This window comes from Drosophila navojoa, chromosome 4, assembly GCF_054131105.1.
Source record: "Drosophila navojoa isolate 15081-1374.11 chromosome 4, UAZ_NAV_1.0, whole genome shotgun sequence".
In the NCBI taxonomy this organism is placed as follows: Eukaryota; Metazoa; Arthropoda; class Insecta; order Diptera; family Drosophilidae; genus Drosophila; species Drosophila navojoa.
This window is the reverse complement of record NC_142892.1, coordinates 372,529-390,675: the sequence shown is the minus strand read 5'-3', so window position 1 is coordinate 390,675 and position 18,147 is coordinate 372,529. Positions and strand designations below refer to the sequence as shown.

The 18,147-nt window shown below is 45.6% G+C and overlaps 2 protein-coding genes and 1 long non-coding RNA gene across 4 annotated transcripts in view; 2 read left to right on the top strand and 1 right to left on the bottom strand.

The window, feature by feature from the left end:
• The window catches only part of LOC149091301 (uncharacterized), a 61,688-nt gene that overhangs the window by 34,135 nt on the left and 9,406 nt on the right, over positions 1-18,147 (bottom strand). The gene's annotated exons all lie outside the window — the stretch shown is intronic.
• Positions 13,987-15,421, top strand: LOC108652598 (inactive alpha(1,3)-fucosyltransferase D). Its single transcript, XM_018102820.3, has 2 exons — positions 13,987-14,920; positions 14,985-15,421. Exons 1-2 carry the CDS (start codon positions 14,082-14,084, stop codon positions 15,370-15,372), a joined length of 1,227 nt encoding a protein of 408 aa, XP_017958309.1. The 5' UTR covers positions 13,987-14,081; the 3' UTR covers positions 15,373-15,421.
• FucTD (alpha1,3-fucosyltransferase D) lies at positions 15,559-17,200 on the top strand. Its single transcript, XM_030384095.2, has 2 exons — positions 15,559-16,483; positions 16,555-17,200. The coding sequence occupies exons 1-2, from the start codon at positions 15,648-15,650 to the stop codon at positions 17,012-17,014; spliced, it is 1,296 nt and encodes a 431-aa protein (XP_030239955.1). The 5' UTR covers positions 15,559-15,647; the 3' UTR covers positions 17,015-17,200.

Below are 18,147 nucleotides of genomic sequence, written 5' to 3'. Positions count from 1 at the left end.
AGCGCTGGATTGCCAAGTTCTTACTTGTTCCACAATTAGTTTAGGATTACTCAAACAAAGTCTAAAGCCGCCCATGTTGAAGTAGGAAATTAGTTAAGTCGCATATTGGCTAGGATATCCGGATCTCACTCAGACGACCCGGCTTCAATTCCGGCAAGCGAAACTTCTCCCTGTCTCTCTCTGCCTCCCGCTGTTTTTTGTTGTCAAATAAATTTATTAGATTTTTTCTTGTTTGCCAAAGAGAAGGTTGAGCTGGAAATGGTCTTTTATTTCGTTGGCATGCAATCTAAGCGTAAAATAAAAATGTAATTTTCTACCCTATTACCGCAGTTCCTCAAGGAGAAACCCTCCGTTAGTATGCCATTATTTAAGCCCGTATAACTTTTGGGATAATTTTCTAATTCAATTGAGGCTCGCAAAATAAAAGGGCACAGCAAGCGAGCCGAAAACTGGGCCAAAGATACAAACCGAAGCGAAACGAAACGAAACGAAACGGACAGATTTTACGAGCCTGCCTAAACTGAAAGTAAACTACAAATGTTTACACAACTTGGCCAGTAGCTACACCTACGTCAGTGACACCCCGGCAGGAGGGGGGACCAGAGCAGCAGCTCAGGCAGGAGCTGCGCCAAATTTGAGCAAAAATTGAAAAACTTTTGCCAGTCGTCTGCCGTTCGCCCTATGATAACGACAACTACTCAAGTACGCCCACCGTGCCACGCCCACCCACGATAGGCAAAGCGAGAGCGGCAGATAAATACAGAAAAATTCGGCAGCAAGTTTTCACACACGTCTTCCGCAAGTTAAGGCGATGTGAAATACATTTGTATCTACAAGAGGGCAGCCCACTGCCGAGCCACTTAAGCTGCAGATACAAATGTATCTGAAGCTCAAAGCGAAGCTGAAACTGAAACTGAAGCTGCAGCTGAAACTCCAGCAAAAATGCTCTGCAGCTGACTGAGACTCAACTTTCGAGTGCATTTGACTGTGGAGTTTAAGCCAAAAAAGGGCTGACTGTCAGTGGAAGAGAAAATCTCTCTGGGATTTGCATTTCCATGTCTAATTGTGCGGAAAATTGTATGAAAATAATTCGCCAAATGAGAGCGTGCCAAATGCAAATGCACAGAGAACGAATCCAAGCAAATATTTGAACAATCGAAATTTCCATTTCAATTGGCCAAGAATTCCCTTTTGAACATTTTTAGTTTGCGGTTTGTGGCTGGGCTTCAACAGACATCGCCAATCGGACCCAGTATCGTAATATCGTCGTATCGTAGTATCGTATTACCCCCCATCCACATCCACAGCCACCCGCTGCCCTTGCCGCCTCCTGCTCTTGCCTTTGCCTCTGTTGCTGCGTTGGTTGCGGTTTCGCAATTTTGTTAAAGATACGAAGCGCCGATACGCGTGAAATGTGTGCGCCGAGGTGAGAACAAAACGCTGCCAGACCGCAGACTGAGCCGCCAAGAGGGCCAACGAAAGCGCGAGAGAGAGAGAGGGAGACATAGTGGTAAAAGTTTCAGCTAGAAACTACTTTTCAGCTAAAGTTCTTTAAATAAGGGAAAGGTTGGGCATAGTTGGAATGAAGCAAGTCTAATTACAGATGGAGGGGGAAGAATATATTGGTCTAAGACAGATACAGATAAACTACTACTAGTAAGATTATCATCTATCTATTATAGTCACTGTTATTCGAATGTATTACATCAGCTATATGATTACTATTACACCTTTCACAGCCAGCCATTCACTCTTCACCCTTCCCCTCTGGCCTTCCGCTTCGCACTTTGTTGAAGAGACTCTGGCGTACAAACCACAGCGGAGCAAACTCTGTAGCGCGGCCACGTTTAACCAGTCGCATCTCGAAGCACGGACCACGGAACCAACAAGGTCTAATTGCAGCTATGTGCATAGACACGCCCACACCCACACCAGCCCAGTGGGGCGGTGGTTGGCTACCAGACAGATGAGATGATTACACAGTTAAGGTTAAGCATACGCCTGCCACGATGCAAATATTGATATACTCCCACATATATTTATATTTGCTTGCACACCTTATGGATATATGGTTACGCCATTGCTTTGTCCATTGGATTCCAGTTGGACTCCACTTGATCACCGTATCGCGTGCCGAGGACATTTCCGCAGGCTAGTTTTTCACTTCCCCCCGCACCCTCAGCAGCTAATGAGCAGGGCAAAGTGCAAGTTGATTGAGCGAAATGCATAAACAAATTAAACTCGGAAATTCTTCGGGCCGACTATATTCGCAAGCAGCTCTGCAATGGCGTCGCGTGCAACAAAATGGCGTCAATTACTGTTGACACGAGCCCATATGTGGGCGTGCCGTGACGTGACGTGACAATATGGGGAACATGTGATTAAAGTTTCATTTGAAAATTGATTAAACTGACAGACAGACATTATTTAAATTAATGTCATCCATTTGCATAGCGGAATGAGGAAAAGCAAATTGCATTCAAAAGTGAGGTTATGTTGTAGACCAAACCTCACATTTTTCCCTGTTCCGACAGAGATCAAATAATGTTGGGTGGGGGTATTTCATTATTACATAAAGCAACTTATTTCATTTCATTGACACATCATCCCATATTCAAAGAAAGCGATGGAGAGAGAGAGAGAGAGAGAGAGAGAGATAGAGACATTGAAGAGTAACAGCCTCATTGAGAAAACAGTTTGACTTGAACTCGGTCTCGCATACATTTGCAACTTCCCGGGATTCCCCCTGCACAGTCACTAAATCAAAACAAATCAACAAGAAAGGTGAATAGCAGGTAAAAACAGAGGAGAACAATGAAGAGATTACAATTTAGTTATTCCAACTGGCAGCCCATAAACAAGTTAGCTGCAGCCTTGTGCTGCTTCGATGCTACGCTCGAGATAAGGATAACCAAGTGCAGTGGCGCTAACAGGATCATAAATCTAACGATATAAATCTGTGAGGTACTCTCCTCACTCTCACTCTCACTCACCCTCACTCTCTCTCGCTCTCTCACTCTATTTGTGTGTGCGTGGGCGTGAGTTGTAACAATTTAGAACCCTCCTCACACGCGCAGATTTTGAATTACTTTCGTTTTTATCGCCTCTCTCCTCTGCTTCGTGTTGTTTTTGGAATTTATTTAATATAATTTACACGCGAGTTGCGTAGACTTGGAACGTTAGGACAAAAGACGCTGACAACTTACTTCATCATAAATTCACCTGTCGTTGCCAGTTCATCCTGGACCGGACCTGCTTCCGCCTGTGTCCTTATGCCACTAGTTCTGTCTCTGCCTCTTCAGCTTCTTCTTCTTGTTCTTCTTGTTCTTCTTGTTCAGTCTGTGTGGGCAAGTGCGCGAATATTTCGTGGAATTTGTTCATTTCATTAGTTTTACGATATGCGACCATAAAGAATTATCGAGAGGATGGGCACGCACCTCAACGGCACGGACATGGACATGGACATGGACTCACAAGTCCGACTTAGACTTGCTTCGGGTATATTTGTATTTAGTTGTCGCCGTTTTATGACCCTTCGCTGGAAGGCCGAGCGAGTCGATGAATTATGGAAAGCGATTTACATTCTCCCACTCATATTTTATATATTTTTCTACTTCTCCATTTGTTGTTGCTGTTGTTGTTAATGTTTTTCATTGCTTTTTATATTTTTATTTGCGAATGCATGAATTATGGATATTTCCTTATGGAATGCGCTCGGGCATGCATACAAAAGAGCCCACCAACCCCCCAAAAAAGAAAGAGAAAACGAAATCGAACGCCAAAGAAAATTATGCGAGAAAAATTTGTTATTGTTGTTGAATTTTCTTGAAAATTTATTGAACAATGATTTTTTTATTTTTTGTAGGGTTTATGTAACGAAAACAAAAATATGTTGTGCTTGTGCTTGCCCCATATATCAGTGGACAGCAGAGAGATATATGCTATATGATTTGCTAGGATTATAAATTGAATAGCTGCGCAATGATTTATGATGCTGCCAAGGAGCCAAAAAGAATCGGGAATGAGTCGAGATAATATTGATAAACATGATGTGAAGCTCTCTCTCAATTCTAACAAATTTGACTCACAAAACTAGAATGTATTGCAGATTGACATTTGCATAAGAAAAGCAGTGAGAGGACACTGGAGGGCAGTGATCAACTAGGAGATACCCTGTGCATGCTTTAGCCTGTGACTTCACTACGACAGCTTACTGTCGTGATCAAGATGTGCCGCGCCTACTTTTCCTTTTTTTTCCCAATAAATAACATTTCTTGAATAAACTGGAAAGTTTTAGGAATCGATTATTGTTTATATAAAATATTAACCAATAATAATTTATAAATTAATAATTTAGCTATAAATTGTGAACCAGCTGCATATAATATTCTTGCATTGTGTGTACAAAAGTACGAAATGAAACATATGTACGCTTAATCTGGACACTTTGCAAAAACTCTGACAGTGCACATTTCCAGCGCCAGAGGGCGTTCCCTTTATTTGTCACTGCGTTGGCAGCTTTTGGACATCCATAAAAACGCAGCATAATACATATAAATACACAAATATATATATATATATATGTATGTAGTATGAGTATGAGTGAGATATAGTGAGAAGTAGAGTAATTGTTATATTCTTAACAATATTCCGGAATATTTATGACCTATGCTCTGCGTACTGCTGCACTGCTCCTGCTGCACGGCTCGCTCTATGCTAGTTTTTGGGTGTCCTGAGTTCCGAGCCTGGGGGGATTTTTCCGCTGCGAGTCGCCATTTTGCTGAATGCGTGAAAAATGTTGCGAAAAATTTTAATGCGCTCGCTGCGGGCGCCAAATGGAAATGGGAAAAATGGAAAATGCTATGGAAAGATGACAAATGATTATGGAGCACAATAAATTTCAGCGCTGATTGAGCGAAATGCGAGCTCGGAGAAAAAGAAAATTGCATGCAAAACGAAAAAACAGGAAAATGCAGGCAGCTGCGGAAAATCTTGCAGCACTATGGAAAACGGGAAACGAAATACGCCCGGGCAAAAGTCAAGGAAAAATCCCCACTATCCATTAATGAAGCTAATTTGCAGCTAAATCTCTGCAGGTTCTTCAAGCTCTCCACAAACCAATCCAATTGCAGCGCAGCTAGCAAAAACTACTCAAGAGGCAAACAATGCCAGCGACAGACGCAGAGTCAGAGTCACAGCCAAAGCCAGAGACAGAGCCAGAGCCAGAGACAGAGGATAAGTTGATCCTTGTGCTTAAGGCTGGGCGGCGCATGATACGAGTGTCATCCACAGCTATCATATCGCCATCTCGCCATCTCAGGTCCGAGACCAGGCAAATAAGTAAAACTTGCCGAGAAAGCAATTTTATTGTTCCCCATACACACACACACAATCACAAACACACACACACACATGCTAAGTCGAGCGGCTTTAAGTGGAAGCAGTCCTGGCTCAAGAACTTTCAATTTATTTGCTTCGAGTTAGTCAAGTACAAGTTTTTGCTTGGCCTTTTGCTTTCGACTGCATGGACTGCAGCCATTCGCAAAAAACTATTGCATTTCTGTTTTTATTTTTTTCTTCGGACATTTCTCTGAGAAGTGCTCCAGCTTGACATGAGAGCTGAGCTACTTAGGTGCACACATCGATTAAAAACTCAAGTGGCTTTTGCACTATGAATAAATTGACAAAATCTGTGGCCCCAACACGGATCTACGTGGCTTGAATATGCAGAATTATGTAGATGAATGTCTCAGCTGAGCCACGCAAATGGGTTGGGTAGAAAAAACTACAATATTAATAGTACTCGAAACGGGGAGCCACAGACAACACCTAGTTCCAGTTCCAAGCAACTACAACAACTATTATGCTCAAAGCCAAAGAGATTGTTGTCAGAGCTATTGACATTGAAGCTCATAAGCAATATATAAATAGCTGTTATAGGATGTAGCTGTAGACTCTTAAATTGCATTCCCAGCTACATTTGACCTTTGGCTAAGACATTCGAGCACTGCCGATTGCTATCCGACCTCTTCTCCTATCTCTCAGTGTTATCTACTCAGAGCTGTGCTAAACTCAATTTCAATATATTGCCTATTATATTTGTATACCCTTATGATGTTACTCACGTACCTCTATGATTAGCTCATATAGCAAATACCACAAATTTCAATCTATTCAGTTATGTGTCAACGAATTCCTGGCAACATTTTGTAACCTCAACTTTCAAAGTCGACGACGAGTCATCGACAATGCATGTGACTGTAAATTGTGGCACTTACACACACACACACACACACACACGCACACTATTTTGAAATAATGACAACGCGGCACCCACAACAATGAGACAGCAGCAACTGTGTGTGGTGTATTTTGGAGTCCGAGCAGTGCAAGCTGGCCCGGCCGCTGTAAGCCAAGTCAACAGCAATAAAAAACAGGCAAAGAAAATGAAGTCATCTTGTGCAAATATGAAAACAAAGTCGAGTGTTAATTTGCGTGGGAAAACAATTTCATATTTCGGCTTGTCTGCAATGAGGCGGCTAAAAGTTCTGATGATAACCGAGGGCTTGTCGCACACACACGCACACACACACACACACACACACACACACACACACTGTTTCGAGCGTACACTGAAAGCAAAAATGTGTAGCTGTGTTAAGTGTAATTGCCCCAACAAAGAGGCGAATCAAGCCACAGCTGAGCGTGCGAACAGGTCAAAAGTTCAGGGCGCAACCGAAAATTTGACAAAGACTTAATTGGCAAGTGCGACGATTAAGAAAAAAGTAAGAAAAAGGTCAAGTCGCATAAGCAAATTAAAGCAAAACATTCAGTTTGAAGTACATCAAACATTTTGCTGCTGCGGCTGCTGTTGTTGTTGTTGTTGTTGTCGGTTGTTATCTTGAAATAACAAAACAACAAAACAACAATAACAATAATAACAGTCAACCGCAAAGGTGCCACCAACTTGGTCTACAGCTGAGCGGGGCGCAGGGCGTGGCTGATAGCCCCAAGAAAGATTGAAACTTTTGTGCGTCGTTTCGTTGTTGTCAGCAGTAACAACAACAACAACAACATTTTGTTGCTGTTGTCGCTTGGGCTGTGTTATGCGAATGACATTTTCATGTACTACAAAAGTTTCTCGACCGCTGCTCGTTTTCATTATACCCTGCAAGAAATTGGCAATGCAAAGGGGTATATATATGTATATTAGGGTATATACATATATGGATCTCAGAATTAATTTAAGAGTTCTCTTCAAAGACCTCCCTCATACATATACAGTTGTATATGAGAGCTGAGAGAGATTTCTCTCAATTCACACTCTCAATCGAAGCTTTTGAATTACAAGTCATCTTCTAGTCTATCACTTTGCACACGCGCTTTCACTGTGTGTGTGGCGCTGTGGGAAAATTGTATTTATGATTGTTTAATGTTTTATTTTCCACGTATTTTGTTGTCAACGGCGCTGAGAACCAGTTGTCAAAATCTTGCGCACTTTCCACACATTAACACACGCACACACACACAGACACACGCAGTTATAAAGGAAAAGTTTGAAATTAGTTGACTACGATTAGGGTCTGAATTTATATGTTTTAATTAGAGTTTGGCCATCAACACTCCAAGAGAACTCCATTCAAATTAATCAAATCATCGTGATGACTGCTCGCACTTTGATCCGCCGAGGGAGATAGAGCGAGACAGAGAGAGAGAGAGAGAGAGGGAGAGAGAGCGGTCGTAACATATATCAATTATCGGGCCATGACCGCAACGAAGGCGATTCAGAAGGCGCTGCTGTTGGCCCTGGCCCTGGCCCTGGCCTCGGCTGGCGTCTGTTCGTTGTTGGGGGCATCAATCAGAGCCGCTGCAGCAACACAAATCAGTTAATAACAACTAACAAAATGTGAGCAGCGCGAGTGCAACGCATCATCGACAGCTCCATCAACGTCAACTGTGGAGCGGAGCGAGGTCTCTCATGTTGGGCTGCATTGGGCGGCGCCGCAGCAGCCTTGTGTGGTCGCAGCGTTTGGTTGATTTCCAATTTCATACGCACCGTTGGACGTCGCCCCCCAACCCTCCCCCAAAAGAAAAATGTACGTATGTGCAGCATTCCATTGATTAGGGCAGCACAAACCAAACTCGAAGGGCTCCCCTCGCAGTGGCCTGCAGCGATTTTCATCACATTGCGTGGTAATTAAAATGTATTTTCCTTTGATAGTGCCTAATGTGCAGCGATTGCTGCTGCTGTGGCTATTGGGTGGTCACTCAGCTGTTGAATTCTATCCACCATCTCTAGCTGTCTCTCTCGCTCTCTTTCTTTTTCTCTGGCTGCGCTTGTGGCCTTCTCTCTCTCTTGCTCTGACAGCTGGCAGCTGTCACAGCTCTGCACTGGCCATAACTCAACGTCCTCGTCGACGTCGACATCATCAATTTTCTGGGCAGCCAAAAAGAAACAGTAGAGTGTTAAAGCGCGAAAAGCAACAGCAACGACAACAACAACAATAGCAACAGCAACAACAACAACAACATTAACATTGAGCAATTTGTTATGCTTTGTCTTTCCAGCGCGTTTTCCCAGCCAAGCACCAAAAACACACAATGCGCAGTCGCAACAGCTGTAAGCAGAGAGAAAAAGCCCTTCCCTCCCTCTCCCTTTGCCTTTGAGTCTCCTGCGCCTGCCACGCCCCATGCTTACCTGTACAGCAGCGTGTGGGCGGCTGTGTTTTATTTCGACACTCATTTGCAATTATTTCAGTTTTTGCTGTGTTTCGCTAATGTTCGTCAGCGCTGGCTGCTGATAAGAACTTGGCCCCTCTCAGCGAGAGAGACAATGCAATAATTACAATTTATATCTTGCAGATAAAATCGCACATTAAGCGACTGCAAATGCAACTGCAAAAGGCCGACAGCAACTGCCACGAACACACACACACACACACACACACACACACAAAACACAGCAAAGAGGCAAAAGAAACTTAAATAATGAAAAAGCTGTCAACGTGTGCGTTTTAACGCTCCGTCGCTCGCTCCTCGACCTGCTCAGTGGGCGAAGCTGATGCCAGGCAGCACCAGCGGCAGCAGCAGCGGCAGCAGCTGCCACATTCAGTCAAACAGCAGCAGCTGCCCAACAACAACTTCTGGGGTCATTGCCAAAATTTCAATCAACTTTGGTGGTCAGCAAGCAGCACAGCACAAAGAACAAGAAATTACCTAGGCAACACGACTTCTAAATACACTTTCCACTTGATTATTGCTTACTATTAGCTTTTGCTTTACTTATGTTTTTCTCCTTCTCTCCGAACACATATAAAACTCGTTTACTTGAGACTCTTTTCCTTAAATAACCCCGAAGGCCCTCACTTCATCATAGGAACCTCAGCCAGAGTTAGGGTATGCCTAAGGAGCAGACAATGTTGTTGGCCCCTGAGGCAACAGCAGCCGTTTAAGCAATTGGTGGTCTACTTTGCATACGATCTGGACCTCCGCAAGGACTCTGACCGAAGCCGAGCTGCTGCTGCAGATCCAGTTACAGTTTCAAATTTTTTTGGCATTGCTATCGACACACATCACACCTGGCCCGGCCAGATCGGTCCATAACTGCCGCCAATTGAGCGAAAGCGAAAAAAGTTAAAGATCACAGCCGTTGGCCCGACAAGCGCCGAAGGACGCCGAAGTTCGAGCAGGCTGGCTGCTTGGGCCACGCGTGCGCAGGATCGAGTTACGAGGCGCATGCGAGGCGGCCCCCCACAGCAGCTCGAGCGACATTGGAGCTGGGTTAGGCTCATCGACCGCCAGCCAGGATGCTGCACGCAGACGGACAGCAGACAGCAGCCAGCAGCCAGCGGACAGTGGACAGTGGACAGCGGACAGAGAGTGAAGCATCAGGTCGCTTTCTCGCTGCCCTACTGGGTGGTCGACTATTGAATGCAATAGCCTTTGCTACCTCCTTCGGTAATTGTCGTAAATCTTGCCGTGGACAAGGCCAACACTTCAATTAGGCTAAGCGCCGACTGTCTCGTGTCACTTGTCGCTTGTCGCTTGTTGTTTGGGCCGCGTTCCAATCGCAATTAGCACAACATTAGCGCGGCTGACCTTTGACCTCGCTGCCACTCCCGCTGCGCCGTCTATTGTCCTGACCTCGGCCGTGTCCTTGCGCCTGGCTGTCTCTGCGTCCCCGTCTTTTATTCCTCTCAATGTTTTCTCTGCGTTTTGTCACGCATTCATTTGCCAAATGGTCGGCAATAATTGCGGTTGTCCCATTGTATTCCCCGGCGTCTATGCCAGAGCAGGCGCCTCCGTTATTTACATAATTGTCCGTGTCTCGTCGTCACGGTAGCGCCCCCCGGGGAGTGCAGCGAAATGTGGGAGGAACGCAAAGGGAGACAAAAGGACTATGAAATATGCATGACTGCCGAAAGGCGCGCGGAGCGGAGAAGATGAATGACAAAAGAGGAAGCGAAAACAGACTGCCAAGAAATTACGTAGCGCAAACGGAATAGTAGTGGAAATACCAAATGCGAACTAAAAGTAAACAGGAACTTAGATTATGAGTTTAGTAAATAAAAACTGCATAAAAGGAAAAAGAAAGAGCGAAACAGGAAGAAGCCGAAGCTGCAGCTGAAGCTGAAGCTGGAGCTGGAGCTGGAGCTCAAGCTGGAACTGAGGCAGATGAACTTAAACAAAGAGAGTAGTAAAGTTAATTAAACAAGTATTTATTAAGAAGTTTTGAAAGTTTCCATGGCAGAAGATTGGATTTTATTCCAATAGAGATAAGTAACAAGAAAGGAAAGCTCAAGGAATGAATGCAAAGCACTTTATGTAAAAAAGTGCAATAAAGCAGTGAACTGAGTGGAAGTTACTCCCATTTCATTAAAAATTTAGTAGAAGCGAGAACCTTAGTTCATAAACCTTTGTCTTCCATCTACTACTTCAACTCGAATAAGCTTAACTTAGGTCACACTCATAAAGCTTAAGTTAATCAGTTCAACTTATTCTCAGGAGCATCTTGTCATAAACCTATCTAAGTTTCTTGCTGCATTTCAGTTTATCTGAATTCTGATTACTTGAAGCAATGAGCTAATTAAGAAACATTTAAGGAACGAATGTTGCTGTTGTTGTGGATTTATTTATTTAAAATTTCGTAAGATGTCGAGCGGAATTCCTGGTTTACATCACTTTTCCGTATTTCAACAACGACGACAAGTGGAAAGCTGAGCAATGAGCAGCAGCAGCGGCAATAACAGACGGAGACTGCCGCCTGCGCATCAATCAGCGGACAGCAAGTGCCTGCATCCGGGCTACTGAGGCGTATGTGTCATCCAGTGGGGGCCACCGGGCGGAGGCCAGCGTATTCGCGTCGATCGTGACAATAAGAGCAGGGGAACCAATTGGCCCAACGGGGCCAACTGAACTTGATTGCCATCATCAAACTGTTTACGCGAACGACAGACAGCCTCGGGGGTAATTCGGTTAAGGGGATTTATTTATATTGATAATGACAATAGGCACTCGGACAATGGTCCGGTGCCGGGCAGTGATAATCACTGAGATTTGAGTGAGACTGAGCGTTGCTTTGTGGGTCAGCAGTCGATTGTGACAGTCGACGAGTGGCGCCAAATAAAGCGTGGGACATGGTGAATCATGGCGAGACAAGAACGCACAGCCAGGAAATGGCAGAGGTCAGTGAAAGGGAGAAAGAGAGAGAGATGAAGAAGTGAAAACGTGTCGGCACATCAATAACCACACAGTTAACCAATAGCCGGGTCAGTTAGATAACACCTAATTAGGGTCAAACTGACAACTTTAGCGCCACAAGCGCGGGTGGTCAAAGAAGCGAGGAGTCTCTCTCGAGACGTTGAGCCGTCGAGCAGTCGAGTAGTCAGGGAATTGGGAATCGAACCAAGTCCGACTAAGACACGCCCCGCAGCTGTAGGCAGCTGTGGCCTAGGCCACGCACAAGTCGACGAGGCGTCCTGGCTGCGGTAACAAGACGCAGTTTGTTTTTGGTTTGGGTGTCGCCGGCGATTCGTTGCGTTTCATTTCGAGTCTCGCTCTCGAGTAAGACCAAGCTGAGATAATTACATGTTAATTCCTAGCAATATATATCGGGGCTACGAAGACAGCTACAGCGGCGCAATCAAGTCCAATTTCGTGCGGCGTCTCTGAGGTGGCGACTTTGCCGCCGGCGTCCTTTTGTTATTGTTGCATGTTGCTTGATACGTTTGAACTGGGTTCTCGGAGCCGGCTCTCGATAATTAAGCAGTTGCCAACACAATGTGTGCGGCATTTAATTGAGCCAAGGCTTAAGGACACCTCAGCAGCTGAGTCAGACGATAGACGACAGAGAACGAGAGTGAGAGAGAGCGAGGGAGAGCGAGATGGAGAGCCAGGTAAATCACAATGGAAATCTTGACGTGGCCTATTAATAACTTTAATTAAAATTATGAGTGAGTCGAGAATCTGTGTAGCTGGCGACTTTTTCGCATTCACATCATATTTGTGGTGGCCTCTTGAGGATTTGGAACTGGAGCTAACTTTTGGAGTGTGGGAACCAAATTATTCAAATCTTTACTGTACGCTGTGAGCCATAATTCTCGGCGAAACGCTCTCTCATATGCATATTTATTGCATTTTTCGACGCGGCAACGCCCCCAAAAATCACAATGGAATTTCAATTCCATTCTCCAAGTTTGCGACTTGCCAAGCAACAAACAGCAAGGAGCAACAGTCAGGGCCAGAGCCAGGTCCAGGTCCAGGTCCACAGGTCCAGGTTGTGACTACGACGTCTCACAGCCTCCACCAAATGCAATCGTATCGCATCTTTTGTTTAGCCACGCTTTGTGCTGCCTTTTGGAGTCAGCCACAGTCTCAGACTCAGACTCAGCATCAGCCTCAGCCTCAGCCTTGGCAGCGATTCGCTGGAATAATTAAAATTTATATGTGTTTCGTTTGGGCTTAGTCGCCGCTTCACCCCCAACTTCTAATGTGGTTAGCCTTCTGCTGCAGTTACACCAGCACCGCTCCGCCTCCGCCTCCACCATCTCTGCCTCCTCCTCTTTCACTGCCCTCTTAATTCGTTTTTCTGTGCTTGTGGCTCGTCTGCGATTCCAATTTCACTTTCGCACATAAACGAGGCATTATTTATAAAGCTGGCGCTGGCAATTTGCATGGCAACTGTTGCTACGTGCCCAGGCGAATCCTTACTCTCTCTCTCTCTCTCTCTCTCTCTACTCCGCACCCTCCTCTCCCCTTTTGCTTCCTGTCTCTGTCTTTGTTGCACTCAAGTGCTCGTCAATCGGAAAAATCTGACTGCCTCTCAAGCAATACCAGGTTCAAGTCTTTGACAGTCAGTCAGTGCCATCGGCACGTTCTTAACCAGCCCAATGGCCAACGCCAGCCACATCCTTGGCGGGTTTGTGTGCCGCATTCCAAATGAGCAGCGACAAAAGTTGGCAAATGAATATTCCAAATTGCAGTGATATATCATCAATGGATTACCAGACAGTGCCAATGTCGGACTCAGACTTGGAGATGGAGACGTCGACGGAGACGAGGAGCACAATATTTCCTCAATTTCTGACACCGATGCGAGCTACGCAAACTTTGTGGCTAGATTTGTCATGTTGCTGATGGCTTAGCCAAAATGATTGATTGCCTGGTTCCTGTTTGACTGAACGCCAGCCAGGGTACTCCAGCAGGGGCTCTCGAGCGGAAGAAGCCAAGGGAAAGTGAATTTTATGCTAAATTTCAGGAACTGGCAGCACTTTTCAATTCGCACAAAGAACGGCCACATTGCAAAACTCGGCGATTGCAAATTGGAAAATGGAATGATTGATTTCTCTGTCGCTCTATCTCTCTCTCTTTCTCTCTCTTACTCCGTATCTTGATCTCTAACGTTTTTCCTCACAATATAAATCTAATACCAGCTACTTTGAGAAAACTGTTGAAAACATAAACATAGTTGTCATTGAAAAAAAAAAAAAGCATTTCCATTTAAGTCAAAATCTTGGATAAAGTGCAAGCCTATTGTTTGACAAAAATCAAATGATCTATACATTCATATAAAATACAGCAGAATGTCTATCGACAGGCTTCGCGGCATGCCCATTGGCAAAATACTTAGCAGTCGACAACATCCACCGCGCAGGAGACTGGAGGAAAGCGATGTGGAGGATAGCTCAAACAATACTGACACAGAAAGTTTCATTGAGATCCCTCCGCCGTCGCGTAGCTCGGGTATGTCCCGTCGACTGACGAACAGTCGCAATCTGATCTTGAAATGGATTATATGTCTCTCGGGAATATTCGTACTGCTGCACTTCGTGCCGCGACATATCGACAGAGAGTATAAATACCAGCCTGAAGTGGCCATACTTCTCTGGAACGATGAGAATGTCAACGGACTGGACAGCAATCAGTGCCACTGTGTGATAACCAGCAATCGGAACTACACTAAACTGCCCATAGATGCCGTCGTTGTCAACGCAGACAGACCCTACTCAATGGATGGGCTCGATAAGGTCGCGCACACTCCCGACTATTTGGTGGTTTATGCTAACCTGCATCCGCCACATCTCGACCAGAATCCGATAAACATACACGGCGAATCCATCTTTAACTACTCGATGAGCTATCGCTGGGACTCCGATCTGGTGTGGGCGGAGTACTACTTCTCAAGGCTCGGCAGACCATCTGAGCGCGTCGTCAACTTCACAGCACCCGTCATTAGCTTCATGAACCGTTTGCCGTCAAAAGTGTCCTCCCGCCTGCGCCTTAACTTGCGCTTCAAGCAGTATCTGGCCATGTATATGCAGTGCAAGGATATGAATGCCAGCACCAAACAGGGCCGTTACCTGATGCAGATGCGCGAGCACCTGGAACTGAGCTACATTGACAGCTGCCACACCACCAATAAGTAACTAATTCTAGTTAGAGCTCGCCTTAGCTTTAGACTGTATTCTTCTTCGTTTTCAAATCAGCTGCGCTCCCTACAAGTTCATGCTGATATTCGAGAGCAGACGCTGTCCGGACTATGTGCACCCGCATTTCTACACGGCGCTGGCCAACTTTGTGGTGCCTGTGCTGATTGGGGGCGGTAATCTCAGCCAGCTGGTTCCACCGGGCTCCTACATAAGCGACGAGGACTTCCATTCCCCCTTCGAGCTGGCACAGCACCTGCAGATGATCTCCTCACAACCGCTGCTGTACGAGCAGTTCTTCTGGTGGCACTCCAAGTACGCCATCAGCTACAACAAGCAGCCCTACTGCGCCCTCTGCAAGCAGCTGCGGAGTAGTCGACGCCAGCGCATCTCTGTTGAGTTCGTTCAGTGGTGGACAGTTTACCAGTGCCCGGGCTCCGAGGACTAACTAAACAACACGTCAACGTCATCTTTAAGCATCAAATTGTTTACTACTCTTTCGGTTAACTGTATAACTATCACAATAAAGTATTTTAAACCAGACTATGCATTCATCAGTTCCCCATTCTAATCAAGGCTTAGTCTGTAGGTCAACCAGGATTCGAAATCCACAAGATCAAAGTTGGCATTGATGCTGATATTGGGACTTCTGTTCGATTCATTTTTAGATTTCAATTAAACATGCCATTTTATATTTGAGAACTCTAACGAAAAATTCATAAAATGTCAGCCGACAAAATTTATAGCAAAACACATAAATCCGAAACGCATTCGCAGCTGCTCCATGTGCCAGCCGTCAAGATGGTCAAGGACAAGCCCGTGCAACTGGGCTCCGAGCAACTCAAACTATCGAATAACCTTGTGCTCATGAACCAGCACGATTACGATCGCCAGAGATTGTTTTTGTACTTAACCATTTTGAAGAGCGTCGTCTGTCTTGCGATCATTATGTTGATGGTGCACTTCATAGGCCACAGTAGTCGGGTTAAGCTCCTAGCAAAGCGTCCCAGCGGAAAGACTATACTGCTTTGGAATACAGAGAACAGCCCGGTCACGTCGGAATATCTGCATTGTGGCTGCGTTTTGACCAACAACCGGGAATACGCCAACGGGCCAATCCATGCCGTTGTCTTCAATGCTGATCGAGATTTTTCACTCGCCGGCCTGGAAAAGGTAAATCGCGCTCCGTACTTTTTGGCGGTATTTGCGGCCAGAAACCCATTGAGCTTGGCACGTAATCCACTGTTGGAGCATGGTGTTTCGGTATTTAACTACTCCATGACGTATCGGCGCGACTCAGACGTACTCTTTACCGATTACTACTTTTCGGCTGTTGATCAAAAGCATCAGACACTCGCCGATATAGACTTCAATTTATTGGATCTATACTCAAGCGAGCTGCTCTCTCCGTTCCAATTGAGACTGCAAACGAAACAACGGCTCGTGTTTTACATGGTGTACGAAGTCAACGAGTATTCCCTGCCCGAAAGTCTCTACCTGCAGAAGCTGCGCAACTACCTTCAATTGGATGCCTTCATAACCTGCCATGGATACCAAGAGTAGGTGTTCTGGCTCCTCTTGCCTCCTTTTTTCTTTGCTTTAGCTCAACTCCAATCTCATTTCTCCCCAGCTGCGGTCAATATAAATTCATGCTGATCTTTGAGTCAAGTGAATGTCCGGACTTTGTGCATCCGCAAATATACAAAGCGTTGGCCCACTACGTGGTGCCAGTCATCATTGGCCGTGGTAACGTTTCTGGCTTGATTCCGCCTGGCTCCTACATCAGCAGCGCTGACTTTGAGACTCCGGAAATGCTGGCTATACATCTGGAAAAGTTGTCAAACGATCCCCTGCAGTACGAGCGATTCTTCGATTGGCATTCCAAATATCGAATCCACAAAAACAGACATCCCTATTGCGCCCTATGCCGGCAGATGCGCAAGCTGCGCCAGCTAGTCCCATCCGACAAGTTCCTCAACTGGTGGACTGGATACCAGTGTCCCAATCGCACAGACGTTGACCTGACCAGGAATGAAATTTCGGCCCCATCCCCAACCGATTTTAATTATCAATCGCATTGGAGCCGTTGAACATTTTTATTTCACAGAATTTCGGCGGCACTTGTGAAGCTAATAAGTCTACCCTTTCGAAATTCCTTTTATTTGAAATTTGTATGTGGCATGTGCAACACCTCAAAATTCCAGTCCCGGTCTAACGACAAACTTCAATTCATACTTTTGTAAAAGCGGCAAATACAAATACTTATGCATATGAAAGTGCCGAACTATGTTAATATGGCTGTTAGCCTATCGCTGTTAATGTTAAAGCCTTAATAATTGTTCATGTTCAGAGAAAGGGTATTGAGAAGGCGAGCTAGAGCTTTGCCGTAAGCTGTTGAAACTGGTTCTTGGAATATCTGGGATGCCAACTCGTGCTAGACGGCTGCCAAAATTGCCGGCATAAGGCCATTCGGCTGACCATTTAGTTGGGCCTGGCTCTTTGGGACCCGTTTCGGGATGGAGCTGAAGGGCTTTTTTCAACAAGTCTCTGGCTGGGAAATGTTGCACGACAGTAAGATACAGAACAGATACAGCGCCTGGGCATAGATAAAGCAAATAGAGAGTGCACTCACAGGCATTGTGAACCTGGCCAACTGTTTATGTGTATGTGCCTGTGTGTGTGTGATGTGCCCTGTATGTGAACCGAGTGTGCTCTGGACAACGAGTGGGCGACGATGTGAACGCTAGCGACGCTTAGGTGCCAAGACCATGGCAGTCAGTCAGACAATACACGAAAAACAAACAGAATTGTCATGGGAAATATTTCATGGCGTTGCGTCTCCGAGTGAGAAGACCCCCGGCGTCCTCAACACCTCCACTTTGACTGGCTGGCAAGCTGGCTGGCTGGCTGGCTGGCTAGTCGGCTGCTGTCTCTCTGCTGTCTCTGTTGCTGGCACATTTCAAAACGGTATCACATACACAAAACACTTTTCTTCTCTGCCACACACAATATTTATAAGTTAAATGCTTCACTAAACAATAAGCCAAGGCAGGCGAAGGTGGATGGAGACACAATCCAAGCCTGGCACCAGCCCCAAGCTGTAGTCGAAGGCGATAATGAAACGGACGGGCGTCAAGCACATCGAACCAGAGTGAACCAGCACCAGCCTTTGGGCCCCAGCCGCTCTTGGCTGGGTTGACAGGTTGTTGCATTCTCGTTCTGG

Coding starts and splice junctions, on each gene's coding strand:
- LOC108652598 (XM_018102820.3), top strand. CDS start 14,082: ATGTCTATCGACAGGCTTCGCGGCATGCCCATTGGCAAAATACTTAGC. Junction 14,921..14,984: donor AGCTGCCACACCACCAATAA/GTAACTAATTCT, acceptor TTTTCAAATCAG/CTGCGCTCCCTACAAGTTCA.
- FucTD (XM_030384095.2), top strand. CDS start 15,648: ATGTCAGCCGACAAAATTTATAGCAAAACACATAAATCCGAAACGCAT. Junction 16,484..16,554: donor ACCTGCCATGGATACCAAGA/GTAGGTGTTCTG, acceptor ATTTCTCCCCAG/CTGCGGTCAATATAAATTCA.